General features: G+C 54.5%; 2 protein-coding genes across 12 annotated transcripts in view; one reads left to right on the top strand and one right to left on the bottom strand.

Annotated features, from left to right (window-relative positions):
• Positions 1-4,198: 4,198 nt before the first annotated feature.
• Positions 4,199-18,283, bottom strand: part of LOC130158590 (BCL-6 corepressor-like protein 1) — a 38,774-nt gene continuing 24,689 nt past the window's right edge. For 4 of the 11 annotated variants that reach the window (XM_056359293.1, XM_056359295.1, XM_056359294.1 and 1 more), the window contains 2 exons: positions 14,125-14,278; positions 9,926-11,758 (listed from right to left, as the gene is read on the bottom strand). In XM_056359293.1, the coding sequence (XP_056215268.1) occupies positions 11,542-11,758; positions 14,125-14,278 (371 nt within the window). In that variant the 3' untranslated portion in view covers positions 9,926-11,541. Of the gene's footprint in view, positions 4,352-5,575; positions 5,687-9,919; positions 11,759-14,124; positions 14,279-18,283 lie in introns of those variants that run through there. The other 7 variants (XM_056359291.1, XM_056359292.1, XR_008825411.1 and 4 more) reach the window with 6 other exon arrangements.
• On the top strand, positions 8,377-9,829 carry LOC130158594 (uncharacterized). Its single transcript, XM_056359307.1, has 3 exons — positions 8,377-8,869; positions 9,218-9,383; positions 9,597-9,829. The coding sequence occupies exons 1-3, from the start codon at positions 8,459-8,461 to the stop codon at positions 9,761-9,763; spliced, it is 744 nt and encodes a 247-aa protein (XP_056215282.1). The 5' UTR covers positions 8,377-8,458; the 3' UTR covers positions 9,764-9,829.

Below are 18,283 nucleotides of genomic sequence, written 5' to 3'. Positions count from 1 at the left end.
AGGCTATAAAGCAGGCACGTTTAATTCACCGGCGGGCATCAGGGTGGATAATTCCAAAAGCACCTGCTGCCCCGACCTCTTTGTGCACGTGTGATTTCAAGTATACATTCATACATACTCAATAGATGCCCAAGAAGAGGTTGGGTTAGGATAATGAGTCTACCCAGAAGTCACTAACATAAGTTTCCTCCCATTTGCACTTGCTCACTGCCTCCTGGTGGTGCTCGCGGGGGGTCGTTGAGGATGAAGGCTTAGTAGTCTCCCTCACTCTGAACTTTTCACCTTCACTCTTCGCGCAGACTCAGTCGTGTCTTGAATTTTTTCCGATCCATAAAACAGGACAGATCCGGTTTTCCTACCTCAAGGCACAGAGGTTCGCATACCGGTGTCTTCTTATCGGCACACAGAGCATCCCAGGTCCACCTTATCAGTACAAAGGGCCCCAGGACCGGGCCTAATTTGCCAAGTCCTACTGTGAAGCTCCTCGCCTCATTTGCCAAGTCACACTGTGAAGCTCCTCTTTGTGCAGACAATGAGAATTTTAATTATTCTAAGTTTTCCATCTCCTGTTAATCTAGTTATTTCTAAGCTTTCTGTCACATTGTCCTAAGCAATCTCGGCCCCACAAAGTGAGTGGTGCGGTGGTAACATATGGCCAGACGGAGGCAGTCTGTCCATTTGTGTTTTGATCTGTATAGGTTTTACAGACAAGCAGCTAGTAGTCATGCCCCCCAGACCTACAACTCCCGCTGCGTTATTTACCAAAGCCCTTTGAGGCGGCAGTCTTTGCTCCATATGACAGTTACGTCTGCTCCGGTATCCAGAAGACCGACCGCTCAACTTCACTTGTGCAGGAGTACCTCCCGATGACGCCACAGTGCAGGTCAGGTTAGGTCGTTGTGGAGATAGTTCTTGCGTCCAACACGCTTGAGGTATTCCTGTGGAGCCGAATCCTTCATCACCCCGCCATGCAGGCTCTGTTGGGGAAACACAACTCACAAAAGGCACAAGTTGAGCAAGGCCTGTATTTTTCAGAATTGTAACAGGAGGCACCCGTGTGGAAACTAAGGCACATATTTAACCTGTGAAGTCTGCATCAATAACACCAACATGGACTTGGATCTTGTGTAAAGTAGTACTAGATCGACCTATCAGTAAGGCACTAAGGCCCTTCCCTGTTGGCCCCTGAGCATTCAGACGGACCTTAAACACTCCATGGTTGGCTAGAGTTACCGATTCACTGGTGCATCCATCCATCCCTGCTGATCCTTGGGTCCTCCCTGATAATTGCTCCCATGAGGCTGGCTGGCTGGTTGGTGTGGCAGCCAGAGGTACTAGTGTCATTGCGCGCCTCCTCGCGCTCTTGTGAGCGTTTCCCTGGCCCGGTGCGTGGAATCCTTCTCTATCAAAACGAGAATGACATTGCTTTGCAAAATGTCCTTTCTTTCCACAGTGGAAACAAGGAATTTCTGACGTGGACAGTCTAGGTTTTGCCACGCATTGTTTTTTGGAGGGGCAGCCCTGTTTAAGGCGTGCTGACTTACCGCAAGAGTAACATTGCATTTGCACAGCAGCCGTTACTGCTATTTTGCGTTCCAAGGCACCTACCTTGGCACAGGCTGATATCACAGTTTCTAAGCTGGGTCCTCCTGGCAATCCTTCGATTGTTTTTTGACAATCAGCATTAGCACGATCTTTGGCTAATTGCCTTACTAGCATGGCACGCAGGTGAGGGTCAAACACTTGAGAGGCAACAGCATGTTGCAACTTTTCCACAAATGGCAAAAATGGTTCTTTTGGGCCTTGCTTAATTGCTGGATAACGCTCATTGACTCTGCTAATTGTGCAGTTTTCATTATTGCTTGCATGCCTAAATTTTTTATTTGATCGAATACTGGGGGGGGGGCACTGAGCCTGATGTTGAGGGTTGGCATACTGCCCAGTACCCACCAACACATCAGGCCCATTACCAACCCGGGGATCATCTTGCGGAAGGTTTCGATTCGGCAGCCCTTGCTGTTGCGCAGCTACCCGCCAGGTTGCGTGGAAGACCGCTAGTTGCACAGGCTGGGACATGATCTGTGCCGTTTGAGAACTATCAAAAGGAGTCCAAGTGTCCGTGGTAAGCACACGCAAGAATTGCATTGTAGCCGGCGAATTCACCCCGTACTGAGAAACAGTGTTTTGAAAGTCCTGCACTATTTTCCAAGCAAACGGTGTATGAACGTTAGGATTACCAGCAGCCCCGCATCTCCTGTCGTAACAGGATATGCATGCGGCGCAGCGGTGGAAGGAGTAGTAACATCAAGGAGCGGTCCGTCTATATGTCCTACTAAATCCCAGTTCCCCTCTTGTAGTGCCCCATCTTTTACAGCCTGCCAAAATTGCCAAGGGTTGCGCGGCGTTACCGTAACGTTGGATACTGGATTACTACCACCTCCACATTCTTCACCGCCTCTGACTGATAACCTTGTCATAGCTGGGCACGATTCTGGATTTTTGGCGTTTCCATCCTGTGGAGGCAGGGGAGGAGCTGAGGGGGCAGGCGGGAAAGGAGAAGAAGCTGGGGGAGGAGGGAGTGTGGGCTGGCACAAATGCCGTTGGGACTCAGGGGGGCAGGGATCGGTCCACCGAGGTTTCTCCTTGTTGTCCTTGTCCTCGGAATCGCTACCGAACATAGGTCAATGCTGCTGGGCTTATTTAGGGGCTTTGGGGCATACAGGAGTGGCGTCTGGTAAGGGGCACGGACTCTCCCCCTCCCCCTCCCCCTCCCCCTCCTGTCTGTAGTTGGAGGGGGATCCAGGGCAGGTTTGGGTGATACACCCCCGCTCGCGTCTTGCTGACTTTTCAAGCCCCCACTCACATCTTGCTCATTTTTTAAGCCCCCCACAGCATCTCTAAGCAGTCCCCGTGTAGCCAAATGCCCCGACGCCTCTTTGTCCTCTTTCATCACAGCTTCCGACAGTGTTGATCCTAAATTGTCACAGGTCAACACACTAAGAGCAGTCACGGTGGACGTTTCTACTCCGTGTCTCTTGGCCCTCAATACCATACTGCCTAACCGCAGCCCATCTAAAGTAGCTCCACATTTCTGTAACACTAACTTCCACATTGACAGCACAGTGGTATCTTCCTTAGAGAACTTAGTCCCCATGCTGTCCCTGGTGGCTCACCTTACCGGCGTCACGTTCTCCCGGGATCTAGCAGCCGCCTGCTGTGCTATTCCGCTTCACCAGGCTCCACCTCCCCAGCAACCCGCTGGTCACAGCCTCAGGATCTGCTCCTGACACCCCTTATCGGGGGCACAGTCTCAGGGTCTCCTCCTGATACCCCTTACTGGGATCATATCGGCACGTCGAGGTGACGCAAGTCAAGACGGACATAAAAACACTATATCTACGTGGCTGGGTTCAGACAAAATGGCCAGAATGGCCTTTATTATCTGGACAGATTGCTTATATATCTTAGATAGTACGTGTGTCAGACCCTGATAGGCTTGCTGTCGTCTTCCTCTTGCTTGCTCTTTGCTCTTGCTGTAGGTGCCCGTTTGCTGAGGTTCTAAGCTCCGGTTCTACACATCCTGTTCACATACTTGTCATTTTTGGGGCTGTCTTAAAGGAACACGACTAAGTCTTTAAAGTCAACTAACTCGTCTGCAGACACGCTGCAGACCCCAACACTCCACCTCCAGAGGAAAGGCACTGAAGAGCAGCCCGTGAGGGACCATCCATGCCAGTAAGCAGCTGTCAGCTGGGCTCAGGATGCTGAGCACCGCCCCCCGCCAAAGCCCAACTCACCGGCCAATGCACCACCCACCCCTGGCACTGGTCACGGAGCCTCCCCTCTCTGCTCAGTCCCGCGGCCAGGGGCAATCCCAGAGAGCCTCAAGCCTGTCTGGCACCACTGGCCCCAGGGAGAGCCCAGCTGGCTCTTCCAGAGCCCTGCTCCTCCAGCATGGCCCTGGGAACGGTGTCCAGGAGCGTTTCTGCCAGCACCTTCCCAGGAACGGACCAGCCTGGAGGGTCTCCTACCGCTCCCCCTTGCCCTTCTGGAAGATGGTTCTGGTGATTGGTCGGGTCACCAGGAGTCTCCCCGCATCAGCAGGCCCTTCTAGAGAGCGGAGTGTGGCTTCACACTGGCACAGCATGGCTCCCTCCAGCCCTTGGATGCTCCTCAGCCACTCACACCGCCACTTGGCAAACGGTATAATTAATACACTGAAAGGACCACGGCTGACCCGAGCTGGAGGTCACCCACTGCTCTGCTTGGCTGCCAGTCTCTTGTCCCTTTCTTCAGCAATGGTCAGGCGGATACCCTTTCCATGGGGCAGGGAGATCCATGGCTTGTTGTCCTGCGGCAAGAGACAAGAAGCCACCTCACATCATGAAACACAGACTCTCCCTCTTTGTGGGGGGAAAGCAGCACAAGCCCCTTAGGAAGGTGCTGAAGGCGTACAGGCCTACATCTGCCCCTTCTGGTCGCGTCCATCAATTACGCACTTCAGCCAAGACAGAAACGCCACCCCCTTCCAACCTGGCAGGAGAGCCCATGGCAGACAGCGAGACAGCAGAGGCATCGCAGGGGAAGGGCGCTCTCAGCCAGAGCAGCTGCCCCGGGCACACCCAGAGCCCAGCGCTGCTCGGCTCCCAGTACTCAGAAGGTTTAGAAAACCACAGGGCTGCTCCTCGGAAACATCCCCATTCCTACACTCATGGATGCTTCCCCTTCCCAGAGCGCTCAGCCCGGAGCAGGCAGAACCACCAGGAGCAGAGCCACAGCTGATGCCAGTGCTGAAGCTTCACCGTGTGGGAAGGCAGCTGCCCACGGACAACACCCACGCCTCTCGGTGTCAGCCAGCAGCCCCCAGCAACGGGAGAGAACCCACCCGCATCGTGTCCGTGCAGGCTTACTTTGCCAAAAAACAAAGATGCTGGAGAGCCTGGTGGCAAAGCTATTGCCATTGGCGTCCCTCACCAAGTGAGACACTTCAAAAGGGGCGCAGGTGCTCACGGGTGGGGCGTGGGCGTCTCCACAGCCATTGCCCAGGGCTTTGTGATGCAGGCAGCGCATCATGCCCAGAGGCCAATGTGATGCGGGTCTCCACGGTGACCGTGGGGGTATTTAAGGGGCGAGAGCCCTGGGGTGTCCACTCCCAGAAGAGCGACTCCCTCAGGAGGCAGCATCTCCCCTGGGTGACCATGGCAGGTCAGCGGCAGACGCCGCCAAAGATGCCCACGCATGAGGAGGCGAACACCCGCCCCCAGCACCAGAGCAGGCTGCCCAGGCTGCAGACCCTGCACCAGGTGAGAGATGGGGCAGGACGGGGTGGTGGCGGTGGGACGGGGCCACATGGATCTTTCTTGGTGCTGCGGCTGGGCTTGCCAGCACTGGGGGGGCTGCTGAGCCAATGTAGCCACCTCCATCACCTGACTCCTGCTCTTCCTGCCCACAGGTGGGCCATGGGCAGCCGCAGGCAGCAGCACCTTCCGAATCTTCTTCCCAGAGCAGGGAAGCTGCCAGCAGACCCCGACAGCTTGTCCCATCTCCTCGGGTCTACTGTGGTGAGTGGGATGCAGCCGGCAGGATGCAGAGCTGCAGGCGTCCCCCTTGCAGCCCCACAGCCAACACCACAGCTGCACAGGAGACAAACCGGTGCCTTTTGAGGGATTCAGAAAGCAGCATGATGCTGGTGGAAAGGGCAAGAAGAGATCAGGTCCGGGCAGCCAGGAGCAGCAAGGCCCCTGCACCTAAGCCCGTGCATGACCCCCATGAACACGGGAGCACCAGTGCTGCTGGCAGGGTGTCTGTGCCAGCTTCCATGGGTACGAGGCTTGTGGGGCCAGGGCACCAGGCACGAGCAGTACAGCAAGGCTCCAAAGCACCAGTGGGACGCTACAAGTGCATCCTCATAGGCAAGTCGGTGCGGAGCCAACGGAGGGCTCTTAGGAAGCCGGAGGATGTGACACATGTGGCACACTGCTCCAGGAAGGAGGAGGATCTGCCAGAGCTGCAGTGGAGACAGCTGGCCCGCAGGCAGCACCCGAGGAGGGGAACTCCTGCAAGCATGGCAGCCCATGTCCACGGAAAGCACTGGTCGAGGGCGCCCAGGGCCATAGTCCCTCAAGTGCCAAAGAACCACCCAGGGGCCCTGGCCAAGCTTGATAGCTGGGAAGATATCAGCACCAAAGAACTGTCCCAGGAAGAGGACATCAAGATCTACAGCATCTGGGTCAACCCTTTGTTCCCAGAGCTTTTGGAGGGGTCCTGCCGTCCCAGCAGCTCTGGCACACACGCGGCAGGAGTCACAGCTGGGCACCAGCAGGATGCGTCTCCTGACCAGGCACGTTCCACAAACACCGAGCCAGCAGCTGCTGCCCTGGCTGCAGCTGCTGAGGAAGAGGAGCAGCGCTCGCCACTCGCTCCCACAGAACAGGAGGCGGCGAAGGCACCGGCTTCTCTCTTCAGCAAGCAGGGCACAGCAGCACAGGCAGGGAGCCAGGCACCTGCCCCACACAGCCCCACAGCCCACACCGTGGCTCTGCAGGACGCAGCTCAGTGGGATGTAAGTGAGGTCTGGCACAAGAGGCCAGCGGACAAGCAGGACTCAAAAAGCAGCATGATGCTGGTGGAAAGGGCAAGAAGAGATCAGGTCCGGGCAACCAGGAGCAGCAAGGCCCCTGCACCTAAGCCCGTGCATGATCCCCATGAACACGGGAGCACCAGTGCTGCTGGCAGGGTGTCTGTGCCAGCTTCCATGGGTGGGAGGCATGTGGGGCCAGGGCACCAGGCACGAGCAGTACAGCAAGGCTCCAAAGCACCAGTGGGACGCTACAAGTGCATCCTCATAGGCAAGTCGGTGCGGAGCCAACGGAGGGCTCTTAGGAAGCCAGAGGATGTGACACTTGTGGCACACTGCTCCAGGAAAGAGGAAGATCTGCCAGAGCTGCAGTGGAGACAGCTGGCCCGCAGGCAGCACCCGAGGAGGGGAAGTCCTGCAGGAAGTCCTGCAAGCATGGCAGCCCATGTCCGCGGGAAGCACTGGGCGAAGGCAGAAAGGGCCTTAGTCCCACAAGTGCCAAAGAACCACCCAGGGGCCCTGTCCAAGCTTGGTTGCTGGGAAGATATCAGCACCAAAGAACTGTCCCAGGAAGAGGACATCAAGATCCACAGCATCTGGGTCAACCCTTTGTTCCCAGAGCTTTTGGAGGGGTCCTGCCGTCCCAGCAGCTCTGGCACACACGCGGCAGGAGTCACAGCTGGGCACCAGCAGGATGTGTCTGCTGACCAGGCACGTTCCACAAACACCGAGCCAGCAGCTGCTGCCCTGGCTGCAGCTGCTGAGGAAGAGGAGCAGCGCTCGCCACTCGCTCCCACAGAACAGGAGGCGGCAAAGGCACCGGCTTCTCTCTTCAGCAAGCAGGGCACAGCAGCACAGACAGGGAGCCAGGCACCTGCCCCACACAGCCCCACAGCCCACACCGTGGCTCTGCAGGACGCAGCTCAGTGGGATGTAAGTGAGGTCTGGCACAAGAGGCCAGCGGAAAAGCAGGACTCAAAAAGCAGCATGATGCTGGTGGAAAGGGCAAGAAGAGATCAGGTCCGGGCAGCCAGGAGCAGCAAGGCCCCTGCACCTAAGCCCGTGCATGATCCCCATGAACACGGGAGCACCAGTGCTGCTGGCAGGGTGTCTGTGCCAGCTTCCATGGGTACGAGGCTTGTGGGGCCAGGGCACCAGGCACGAGCAGTACAGCAAGGCTCCAAAGCACCAGTGGGACTCGACAAGTTCATCCTCATAGGCAAGTCGGTGCGGAGCCAACGGAGGGTCCGTAGGATGCCTGAGGATATGACAAATGTGGCAGACTGCTCCAGGAAGGAGGAGGATCCGCAGAAGCTGAAGTCGAGATTCCTGGCCCACAGCCAGCACAGGAGGAGGGGAAGTCCTGCAGGAAGTCCTGCAAGCATGGCAGCCCATGTCCGCGGGAAGCACTGGGCGAAGGCAGAAAGGGCCTTAGTCCCACAAGTGCCAAAGAACCACCCAGGGGCCCTGGCCAAGCTTGATAGCTGGGAAGATATCAGCACCAAAGAACTGTCCCAGGAAGAGGACATCAAGATCTACAGCATCTGGGTCAACCCTTTGTTCCCAGAGCTTTTGGAGGGGTCCTGCCGTCCCAGCAGCTCTGGCACACACGCGGCAGGAGTCACAGCTGGGCACCTGCAGGATGCGTCTCCTGACCAGGCACATTCCACAAACACCGAGCCAGCAGCTGCTGCCCTGGCTGCAGCTGCTGAGGAAGAGGAGCAGCGCTCGCCACTCGCTCCCACAGAACAGGAGGCGGCAAAGGCAGCGGCTTCTCTCTTCAGCAAGCAGGGCACAGCAGCACAGACAGGGAGTCAGGCACCTGCCCCACACAGCCCCACAGCCCACACCGTGGCTCTGCAGGACGCAGCTTGGTGGGACATGAGTGATGTCCTGCACGAGCTTGAGGCTGTGATCCAAGAACGCAGCCAGCAGCCGGTGGAACAGCGGCACTCAGCACAAAGCATGGATGCGGCGATGGCAGTAAAACCACGTGCAGCAACTGAGGATAGCGAGTCTACATTGGCTGCAGAGCCTCGGGGAGAGCCCAGCACAGCCTCTCCTGTCCCAGACGAATGCCAGGATGGAGAACACATGGCTTCTCCCATGTCTGGAGACCATCCAGGAGAGGCTAGTGCAGCCATCGTCTCCCCGGCAGCACACGATCATGAAGGGGCTTTTTTGTTGCCTGAAAATGCTGTGGACAACACCGCCACACCACACCTTGCCCCAGCAGCAGAGAACGGAGACAATGAGACAGCTTGTCCCCTGCCTTGGGAGCCTTGGCACCAGGTGAGCCAGGGGCGCGTGGCCAGCACCGAGCATCCCCAGGTACCGGAGGCAGGCGCGGCGCCCGGGGCATGTGTGGCAGGGACATGGCTGGTGGACATCCTCTCCATCTCCTCCCCACCACCACCACCCCCCCGGCCCCCGCCCCCGCCTTTAGTCTTGCTCTCCCCATGCAGGCGACCTCCCAGCACAGAGGCGACACGCGGCCCTCCTCTGGCTGCAGGACCGTAAGCCCAGCCAACCCGACACCTAACACTGCCAAGCCTACCACGAAACCCCATCCCCAAGCGCCGGTTTCTCCCCGCATCCAGTGACGGATGCTTAGCTCTCCCTTTGTTCCTGTTTTTATAGGAGGCGCCAGGGGTCTTGGCCAAGGAGGACGACAAGTGGGAAGACATCAGCCTGGAGCTCTTCCAGGACCCCCACGCTGTTCCCCCGGAGGGCCAGGCAACCTCCGAGCAGAGTGGTAACACATCGCCCTGCTCCGGCTCCAGGGATGAGCCCGAGGATGAGCCAGGTACGTCCGAGTCGAGCGCTGCCTCGGCCAGGGCAGGCCCGGTCCGGCTGTCCCGGCGCCCTGCACCCAGGCCATGGCGGCAGGACTGCGTGCAGAGGGGCTGGCCGTTCCCTGGACACCCCTCCCTGGGGAAAGCCCTCGGTGGTGGGGAGCAGGCAGGACCTTGCCCATTACCTGCCCAGCCCCTTGCCTACAGCTCTCCTTCTTCCACAGGCATCGCCGCCCTGCCGCACACCCCAGCTCGACGGCGACGGCCCTCCCTCTTCCGCAGGGTGCTCAGGGCTCTGCGCAGGGCTTTCTCCTGTACCTGCATCACGGCACAGCGAGAGCAGCAGCGCCCTGCTGCCAGCGGGGCCCATGAAGGTGCCGGCTGCCCCTGAGCCCGTGCTGCATGCGGAAGGTGCAGCGCAGGGAGGCACTGGAGGGATGGCTGCCGGGACTGCGCCTCACGCATTCAGCTGCCCTGAGGACATCGTGGCGCCAGCCTCTGCTGGCCCCTGCATGCTTTCTGAGGCCAATAAAAGCTGACCATTTTCCCCCAGGGCTCATGTGTGCCTGCTCCACCCTGGCAGAAAGACCCGCGCAGGCAAGGCCCACGCCAGCAGGCAGAGCTGGAGAGCCCCTGTGCTCCCTCTTCTCCACGCTGAGCAGAGCCTGTGCCCTCGGCCTCTGCCCATGCCGCTGGCATTCCAGCTCCCAACCAGATGGGGCCTCCGCTGGCCTCGCTCCTTGGGATCCGTTTTTTGAGTCAACGTGTCACCAGGGTGTCCCAGCACTGGCTGGGGCAAGCCCTGGGCTGGTGCTGGCAGCAAGCCGGCTGTCTGGCTTGACTACCTCAAGCTCCCTTCCCACTCACCTCTCTGCTATTCAAGCCAAGGACTTTGAGCATTTCATTTGTATCGTAATCTTAAGTCTGTTTTACCTAATGCTTGCCCCATGCCTCATCACCTTGGTATCCCAGGGAACCTCCCCATTGTAGGGGGGGGTGGGAGCATGTACATTAGCCACTTGCCCCTCCATTTATAAGACCCTCCTCCCCTGCTCTAATGCTCACCTGTCATTAGCAGCAAGTGCAGTGCTGCACCCCATCTGTGGTCAAGTCCGTCCCCCCCCCAAAGTGGTGCGTGATCAAGACTTTCCTTCTACTCCCACTGCCAGGGCACTCCTGCTGCCCTTGGTCTCTTCTTCTACAGCCATGTGAATGACCTGCCAGAAGCAATCACAGGCCTTGTGCCTCTCATTCTGAAAGTCATACCCAGGCAATGCTTTGCTTGCAGGGATCAAAACAGGTTTTGTATCCCTGGACCAGCAGCTCTTTTCGTCAGGCTGGAGTACATTCAGGTACCAGCCTGGTGCTGTGCTGCGAGGCTCTCAGAAATCTTGCTGGCTCTGCTGTGTGGCTCTCGGGCTCCTCGTATCAGCACCACTTTGCCTGCAGTATATCAAAAAGCTGAGCTGGCATCCTGCGCACTGCTATGGTCAAGGCAGGGGTAGGTAACAACCGAGTTGCTCAGCCGTGTTACTTCTCATTGCTAAATGTCTGCTGCTGACCTGGATATCTAGTTTTGGTTTGGGGCTTTCTGCTCTCACCAGCCAACACAGTTGGGCCATTTTCTACTCAGTTTTGCCTTTGCCTTTGCCTTTAGCCTCCTGTTGTGACCTTTGGACTTCCAGTCTTCTGAAGTGGCTTTGATCGGCACCAGTACCCACATGGACCTAGTTATAAATCCACGGCTTATTTCTTGCACTCCAGCTTCCCATCTCATTCCCTGTTCCCTTCTTTAAAGCCTCTCTGCATCTTTTCAGGAGCAGTTTCAGGATACAGGTACATCCTGGGCACGTACAGAGGCTAAGCCATCCCTGTGCCTTGGAGCGCACCTGGGCTGGGGAGTAGGGAAGCAGGTGTAAAATGGGTCTTTCCAAAAGAAACAAATAACAAATATTATGCACACTCTGCTCCCAAGGGTGAAGCCAGACAGAAAATGGCTGCCCCACAGCCAGGGTTGCCAGGCACTAAAGCTGGACACAGCTCACTGGCCACCAGCAGTGGGGTTTGGGCACAGCTGGGCTGAGCTGCAGAGCTTCCACTACCAGCACCAGTGCAGAAGCAGGTGTCTGTGCGCTGGGAGGAGCAGCAGAGTCTCCCCAACAGCTTGTCCTAGTGCACCAGCTCCACTGTCTCTGCAGCACCCTGTGCCAGCTCGGGACTCTCCTGTACCTCCTCCTGTGCCAGCACCTGGCTGAGAGAGACCTGACGCTGGAACTCCGCCTTGGGCAGTGTGGCGATCTCAAAGTGTGGGAAGCGGGCCTGGAATATGCGGGAGGACAGCTTCAGCCGCTTGAGCACATCGGAGAAGAGGAACCAGTTGCAGGGCCTGCAAGGACAGCAAGGGGATGGTGGGTTAGGGGTGGAGGAGTATGCCCACCTCACTGCCTCCCTGCGACACAGCGCCGCTGCTGAGGCCCAGGCACTATTCTCCGTGGGGTCCTCCTCCGCGGGGCCTGGGCAGACCACACGTACAGGACCCAGGCTCAGAGATGCACCTCGCTTTGATCACTATTTTGCAGGTCACAGCTTTTTAAAGCACTCAGGACAGGAACATCGGTGTGGAAGGTATGCCACCAACGGTGTCCCGGCAGCATCCCCACCCAGCAATGCCACACCAGAGGCTCCGTTTCCCACCCGGCCATTTCTCCTGGGTGCCGTATGTGTCCCTCTGGATGGACAGAAATTGGCAGGCACAGAAACTCACTAAACAGAAAAGTAGCACTTTTGTTGCTGCCTCTTCCAAGTCGCCTTTCGCCCCGCTGCAATCCTGGCAAATCCAAGAGCCATGGTGTCAGAAGGGGTGGAGAAGGGAGGACCGCTCCAGCGCTGTGCCCTGATGTAGCCTTCCCCACGATGGAGGGGAAACAAGTCTACTGGGACCCATCAATGCAAGCCACTGCTGCCCATTGCTGGAGAAAAAGAGGGCTAGGAGCAGCATCAGGAGGAGGAGAGAGGGAGGCTTGCAGCAGGTTTGCACGCGGAGATCCTTTACTACCCCCGCCTGCTCATTGAGGGCGGCCAGGTCTGTCCCAAGCAACGCAGGTTGCCATGCTGCCGCACAGCCAGAACTCTGCAGGAACGTGAGCAGCAGGACCCCAAGAGATGCACACTGCCAGACGCTGACTGCATTCCTACAAGGCCCTGCCTCCAACCCAGTGTCTCTAACCTGAATCTGAAGGAAAAGCACCACCTAAGGTACACAAGCTGCTCTTAACCTCAAGGAGCTGAAATGACTGATATGCTGCTGTCTGTGAAGGGGACACCAAGCCTGTGACCACCTGTGGTACAGAACAGCAGGCATCAGACAGATGACACAAAAACAGCTATTCCTTTTGGCTTTACCTGTGCTGCTTCTCAGTTTTGTGTTAAACAAGTCGTCCCTTAAACCCATCTTTTCCGAAACCAAAGGGGTCTTTCCTTGCTTGATTCCCCCATGTATAGGTCTCCCTCACCTGTAGTCCCTCATTCTTTCTCCTCTTTTCATTAACTCTGGGGGAGAGGACCAAGGACCAGCCCCATGTTTACTCCTGCCCTCATTTGGATAAATCCTGCCGTCAAGTCTTTGCTGACTGCAACAAGAAGCCAAGGTGACCACCTCAGAGGTGGACTTCTGAGAATCACAGAATGACAGCATCACAGAATGGCTGGGGTTGGAAGGGACCTCTGGAGATCACCCAGTCCAATCTCCTGCTAAAGCAGGTTCTCCTAGAGCAGGTTGCACAGAGTCACGTTCAGGCGGGTTCTCAATGTCTCCAGAGGAGGCTCCACAGCCTCTCTGGGCAGCCTGTGCCAGTGCTCTGTCACCCCCAAGATAAAGAAGTTCTTCCCCCGTACTCAGATGGAGCTCCCTGTGCTGCAGTTTGTGCCCGTTGCCCCTTGTCCTGTCACTGGGCACCACTGAAAAGAGTCCCATCCTCCTGACACTTGCCCTTAAGGTGTTTGTAGACGTTGATGAGATCCCCTCTCAGTCTTCTCTTCTCCAGGCTAAAGAGACCCAGCTCTCTCAGCCTTTCCTCATCAGGGAGATGTTCCAGTCCCCTCATCATCTTGGCAGCCCTCCGCTGGAGCCCCTCCAGCAGTTTCCTCCCTCTCGAACTGAGGGGCCCAGAACTGGACACAGCACTCCAGATGCGGCCTCACCAGGGCAGAGTAGAGGGGGAGGATCACACAATCAGTCAAACAAATTCCATCTTACCCTATATCTTCTACTTGCTTCTCTGACTTGGGGCTCACAAAGTGTCGTTTCTACCTTCACATTATTCTAAGTAAGAGTCTGTCCAATGCTTCATTATGAGATGGCTCATGACAGGGAGTGTGCCACAAGAGGGTTACTGCTGCAGCAGCAGCAATTTGCTCCTTCTGGGGAAGCTACAATAGCACCATTCCTCAGTCTCTACCTGCAGAACAGGGATAAAGGTATCATCTCCTTTGGAGGAGTGCTTTCTGGTCTACAGGACACAAGTGCAACTCTGTATGGCCTGTCTCCTTAGCACACAGTCAGCTTGGGCTCTCAAAGTTTCCCAGGCGGGTATGAATTTTATATTTCATGTTATCTCTCACCTGGAGAGCAGCCTAAGGCTTTCTTGTACTGTTGCTAGCCTCATAAGCTCAAGGGCTCTGTTCTGTGAGCTCGCCCTCCAGCCCAGCATTAATGTCACCCAAATGCTCTCTGCTCTGGGAAAAGATACTCACCCCCGAGACACTGACACTTGGAGGTTATAGCTGGGAAGCAGTGGCTTGTCTGAGAACTCAAACATGAAGTTGTCTGCTTCTTGCTCCTCTTCCTCCTGGTCTGAACTTCCTGGAGGGTTGAGCAGAAGATCACATCCAATGCTATCTTTCCCCTCTGCAACAAGCAAAAGAGACATTGGCATCACTCACAGTTTCACACCAGACAGTGCTCATCACTCCCTGGGGAACAGCTCTGCCCAGCTGAACCGGCTACCACTGCAATTTCCCATGAACCTTCCCACAACATCACAGCAACTGTAAGAGCCAAGTCCCGGGGGCTCTTCCTGCTCTCCTTCGAGCCCCTCATCTCAGAGGAACTCTGTGTGAGCGCTGGCTGCTCTGCACAGCAAGACTCCACTTGGTGACCGCATCAGGTAGAAAGAACATCTTATGTCATAGCAGCAACCTTTAGGTTTACACTGATCCTGCACACAAGACGAGGCACGGCCTGCTTGCAAAACGAGCCACTTTGACTGGTAGTCTTTTCTTGGGCCAAACACGTGCTGGCCCCCAGGCTCTCCCTGAAACAGCCTCAGTCCCCTCTGCTTTGCCAGCACAGCTGTCCTCAGAGCCTGCGCCAGAGCAGGAGGTGGATGTATGAGGTGCTTTTTCTGCACAGATCCTATAAAGGAAGGCACTGCGCTCTGCTTGTTGAGTACTTCTCCATCCGGATTCCACTCTTGACAACTGTCAGCAGGTTATCTAGAGGTGTGTGCCAGCAACCGTGTCTAAGTAAGGACTGCAAGGCTGTGCCACCAAACTGAGCAGCAGATCTAAAGACTAATACAACCAAACAACACCAAGCATGACTTCAGAGAATCAGCCCTGCAGATTTCTGGCTTGAAGCTGGCTGTTCCAGGAGGTACCTCAGCTTCAGCGGGATTTGTGTCCATAAGAGATGGCAAATAGCGCACTTGATCCATCAGCCATTTAAAAGCAGTTAAATTTACCATTCACTAATCTGAATTGAAAAACCATCTGTTGAAAAACAGCTTGCTGTCTGGATTTCATTGTTAAGAAGTATCAATAGTCTTAGGTTTGCAGAGTGGTTTTTGTCCCGCTGAGATAAAAGAGAGTAACTCCAAAAACTTCCAGAAAATAGAGTTCAGATTCTACAGAAAGAAGTCAGACCAAATGTGCTAGTGAGCAAATAAACCAATCACGCAAAAGTTCAATACCACCTGCAAGAGAAAAGGCTGGGGAAAAAAAGAAATCTTATGGTGTGCTGCATGAGAAAGCTCCACGCACCATACTGCTCTACAAATCAATCCAGCACCCAGTGAGAATGTTATTTTAATAAAGAAACAACAGCAGATGACAGGAGATACAGGCTCAAACAGGGTCTCAGGAAAAAAAAGAAGGAATTTCTTAGTCCTGCCAAGGGAAAAAAAAATCCCTAAGAAACAGAAAACCAGAGTACTTAAATCTTCAAAACTCATTGTAGAATAGGACAAAAATAAGTGACATGAGTATTGGTCTGACATCACTGCTAGGCAAAGCTCAGATGCTATCACCAAAAAAATTCCAATTTCTTGAGCAACCCAGGAAAAAAAGAATTAAATGCATTTAATGCGGCAACACAGTCCAATGTCTGTCCTGAAAACTCTTCACACTCGGTCCTGTCCGTTAGCCCAAGTGAAAGCTGCGACAAGAACAGAAACATTCTGTACCACTGCAGAGTAACAGGGAGACAATCAGACACAACAATGCTACTCCCAGGTGTAGAACAAGACCCTGGCGTGGGACTTTGTATCTGGAACTACAGTAGTGTGAAGTCCAAGATGCTGATGACTTTACCAGACTCAGACCTCAGAGATCCCACACCCTGGCTTCCCTCATTATCTTTTGGCTCCCAGAGATGTGCAGACCTAAAGGAAAATGTGGACAACATTCTTGCCTCAAAGAATAAAAACAGATCAAGCAGGGGCCTGGGATTTCTCCTCCACCCTGAGGGACATGCAATGCTTTGTGCTTCAGTTAGTGGACCTGATGGAAGGCAAATTTTGAAGGACTGAACCACTGAAGGAGGAGGACTTTTTTCTGCTGAGCTGGTTTGCTGCCTATGACAGCTGGGAGCAGCTCGGTTACTCCAGAGCTGAATGAGGTAATCCCCTGCCCTGGGCAGTATTTGCTCCTGGTGACCCGAGGTGACTGCTGAAGGTAACCAAGCCAAAAGGACCCATTTCAAAACACTCAGTAAACGCCACTGTAAAGAAACCAACCCCTTCTCACAGGCTCAGGCATCTTGCCCTTCCTTGCCAACTCACACAGTGCCCTGGCAAAGCACAGGTGACAGTGGTCTAATGCTGCCATTTCACCACTGCTGTAAGCTGATCTAGGTGTGGATGGAAAGGAAGGTCCCTTTCTGTGCCCGCTGAAAACAGACCTGGCAGGATAAAGGATTACTTCCCAACTGAGTTAGTTCCTTGCCACAACTTGCCACGCAGCCTCCCAAAGGCAGTGTCAAGGGCAGCACTGGGAACACTCCCTGCTGAGGGGCAAAAGAAGGGGCAGTGTGACTGAGCCTCTCACTGCAGCGTGGTGGTGATTTGGCTTGGGATCTCTGTCACCCTCTCTCCAAGCCAGAGACAGAAATATCCCACATCATCACCAAAGCCACAGGGTTTCAGAACATTTTGCATCACTGACATTTCTGCAGGGATATTCGCTGATGTCTGGGAGGAACCTATGTTCTCCCAAGAGCTGTGCAGAGGTAACTGTTAAAGTTTGAAGCACCTGAGATGCAAGCATCAGGCCAGTCCACACTGGAAGGATCTTTACGGCAACGAGGATGAAATGACATTTCTAGGGAAGGGTACAGGCAGATAATGTGGGATTTGTCTGGCTTGTTAACCAGCTTCAGGTAGCGCAGGAGAGATGGAAGACAAAACCTGACAGATGGCACCACATGAATGACAGAGACCCAGCCGAGACGTATCCACAGTGGCCAGGATTTAGTGTGAAGTCCCAATGCAAGAGGTAGGACATGCCTGACAGGGAAAGTAGTCTTTTTCCACCCTCAATTGAAGAAATACTCTGAAAATCTCGACTAAGGTCCAGGGGAAGGAAAGGAAGTGCAGTGCCCAGCGCTCCCTGGGGAGATTTTCCATGTATTAGCCAAGGGTCTCAGCAAGGCCTTTCTGAGTGGTAAACTGCCACTACCGATGGCATCCCAGCACTCCTGCATTCCTCCAAGAAACACCAAAGACTCAATGGTGGTTTGCTTATTGAAAAAAAAAAGCCTTTTTTTTTTTTTTTTTTTACCTATGGGGTGGAGGACAGAAATGTGGGAAGACATGATGCAAGACAAGATATTTCAAGACAAGACAAGGGCTAGGGAAATGAAAGAACTGAGACAAGCAGCTAATTTGAACAAAACACAATTGGCTTGCTTTTCCAAGATCCACCTGTTCCATTTCAGGCATTAGGGTATATGAAAAACAAGATGGCACATTTCTAAATTACTTGCATGTGGCAGTGGGCCTCCTAGAGAGGGTATGACAATTGGCAGTTTAAATCTCATGCCAGGATCCTCAAGAGGAAAGGACGCTGATGAACAGGACACAAGCAGATACTAGAACTCAAGCACATCAGCTCTCTGGGCAACCAAGAACTCAGCATGCTGTAGTAATCAAAGCAAGCCAAACTCTCCTACCCACAAAACCACACACAATTTTCCTCCCTTGTTTATCAAGAGGAATCCAAGTGGGAAACAGTGACAAATCAAAAGAGGTAATATCTTTACTTTTAAAATATTCAAGTCAAAGAATAACTATTTTTCTTGTGGTAAAGAGGCTTCTTCTTAAAGGACTGCGATAGTTTCAGGAGTGAGAAATTCAGAGGAAGGAGGTTGTGGTTTGAACAGTCTTCTTGGTGCGCCTGAGGTGCAAAAGCCTACAAATAAAGTGTTCTTAGGAGTACAAATAAAGTGTTCTTAGGAGTAAAGAATTTCTTTTACTCTGAAATGAAGAGACACCACGGTCCTCCAAGGATAAGTCCTCTACCAAGAGTACCCTTCCATATGTATCTGATTTTTTTCATTTCTAGGAGGATGTCGGGAATGACTATGTGAGCAACTAAAATCAACAGCCTTCTAGCTTGCCAGCATACGTAACCCAAG

The sequence above is a fragment of the Falco biarmicus genome, chromosome 14, assembly GCF_023638135.1.
Source record: "Falco biarmicus isolate bFalBia1 chromosome 14, bFalBia1.pri, whole genome shotgun sequence".
NCBI lineage: Eukaryota > Metazoa > Chordata > Aves > Falconiformes > Falconidae > Falco > Falco biarmicus.
This window is presented reverse-complemented; position numbering and strand designations above follow the sequence as displayed.

What these genes read in the sequence shown, in the direction of transcription:
- LOC130158594 (XM_056359307.1), top strand. Translation starts at nt 8,459, where the DNA reads ATGAGTGATGTCCTGCACGAGCTTGAGGCTGTGATCCAAGAACGCAGC. An exon ending in CTTGGGAGCCTTGGCACCAG is followed by an intron (nt 8,870 to 9,217) that starts GTGAGCCAGGGG and finishes CTGTTTTTATAG; the next exon opens with GAGGCGCCAGGGGTCTTGGC. An exon ending in TGAGCCCGAGGATGAGCCAG is followed by an intron (nt 9,384 to 9,596) that starts GTACGTCCGAGT and finishes CTTCTTCCACAG; the next exon opens with GCATCGCCGCCCTGCCGCAC.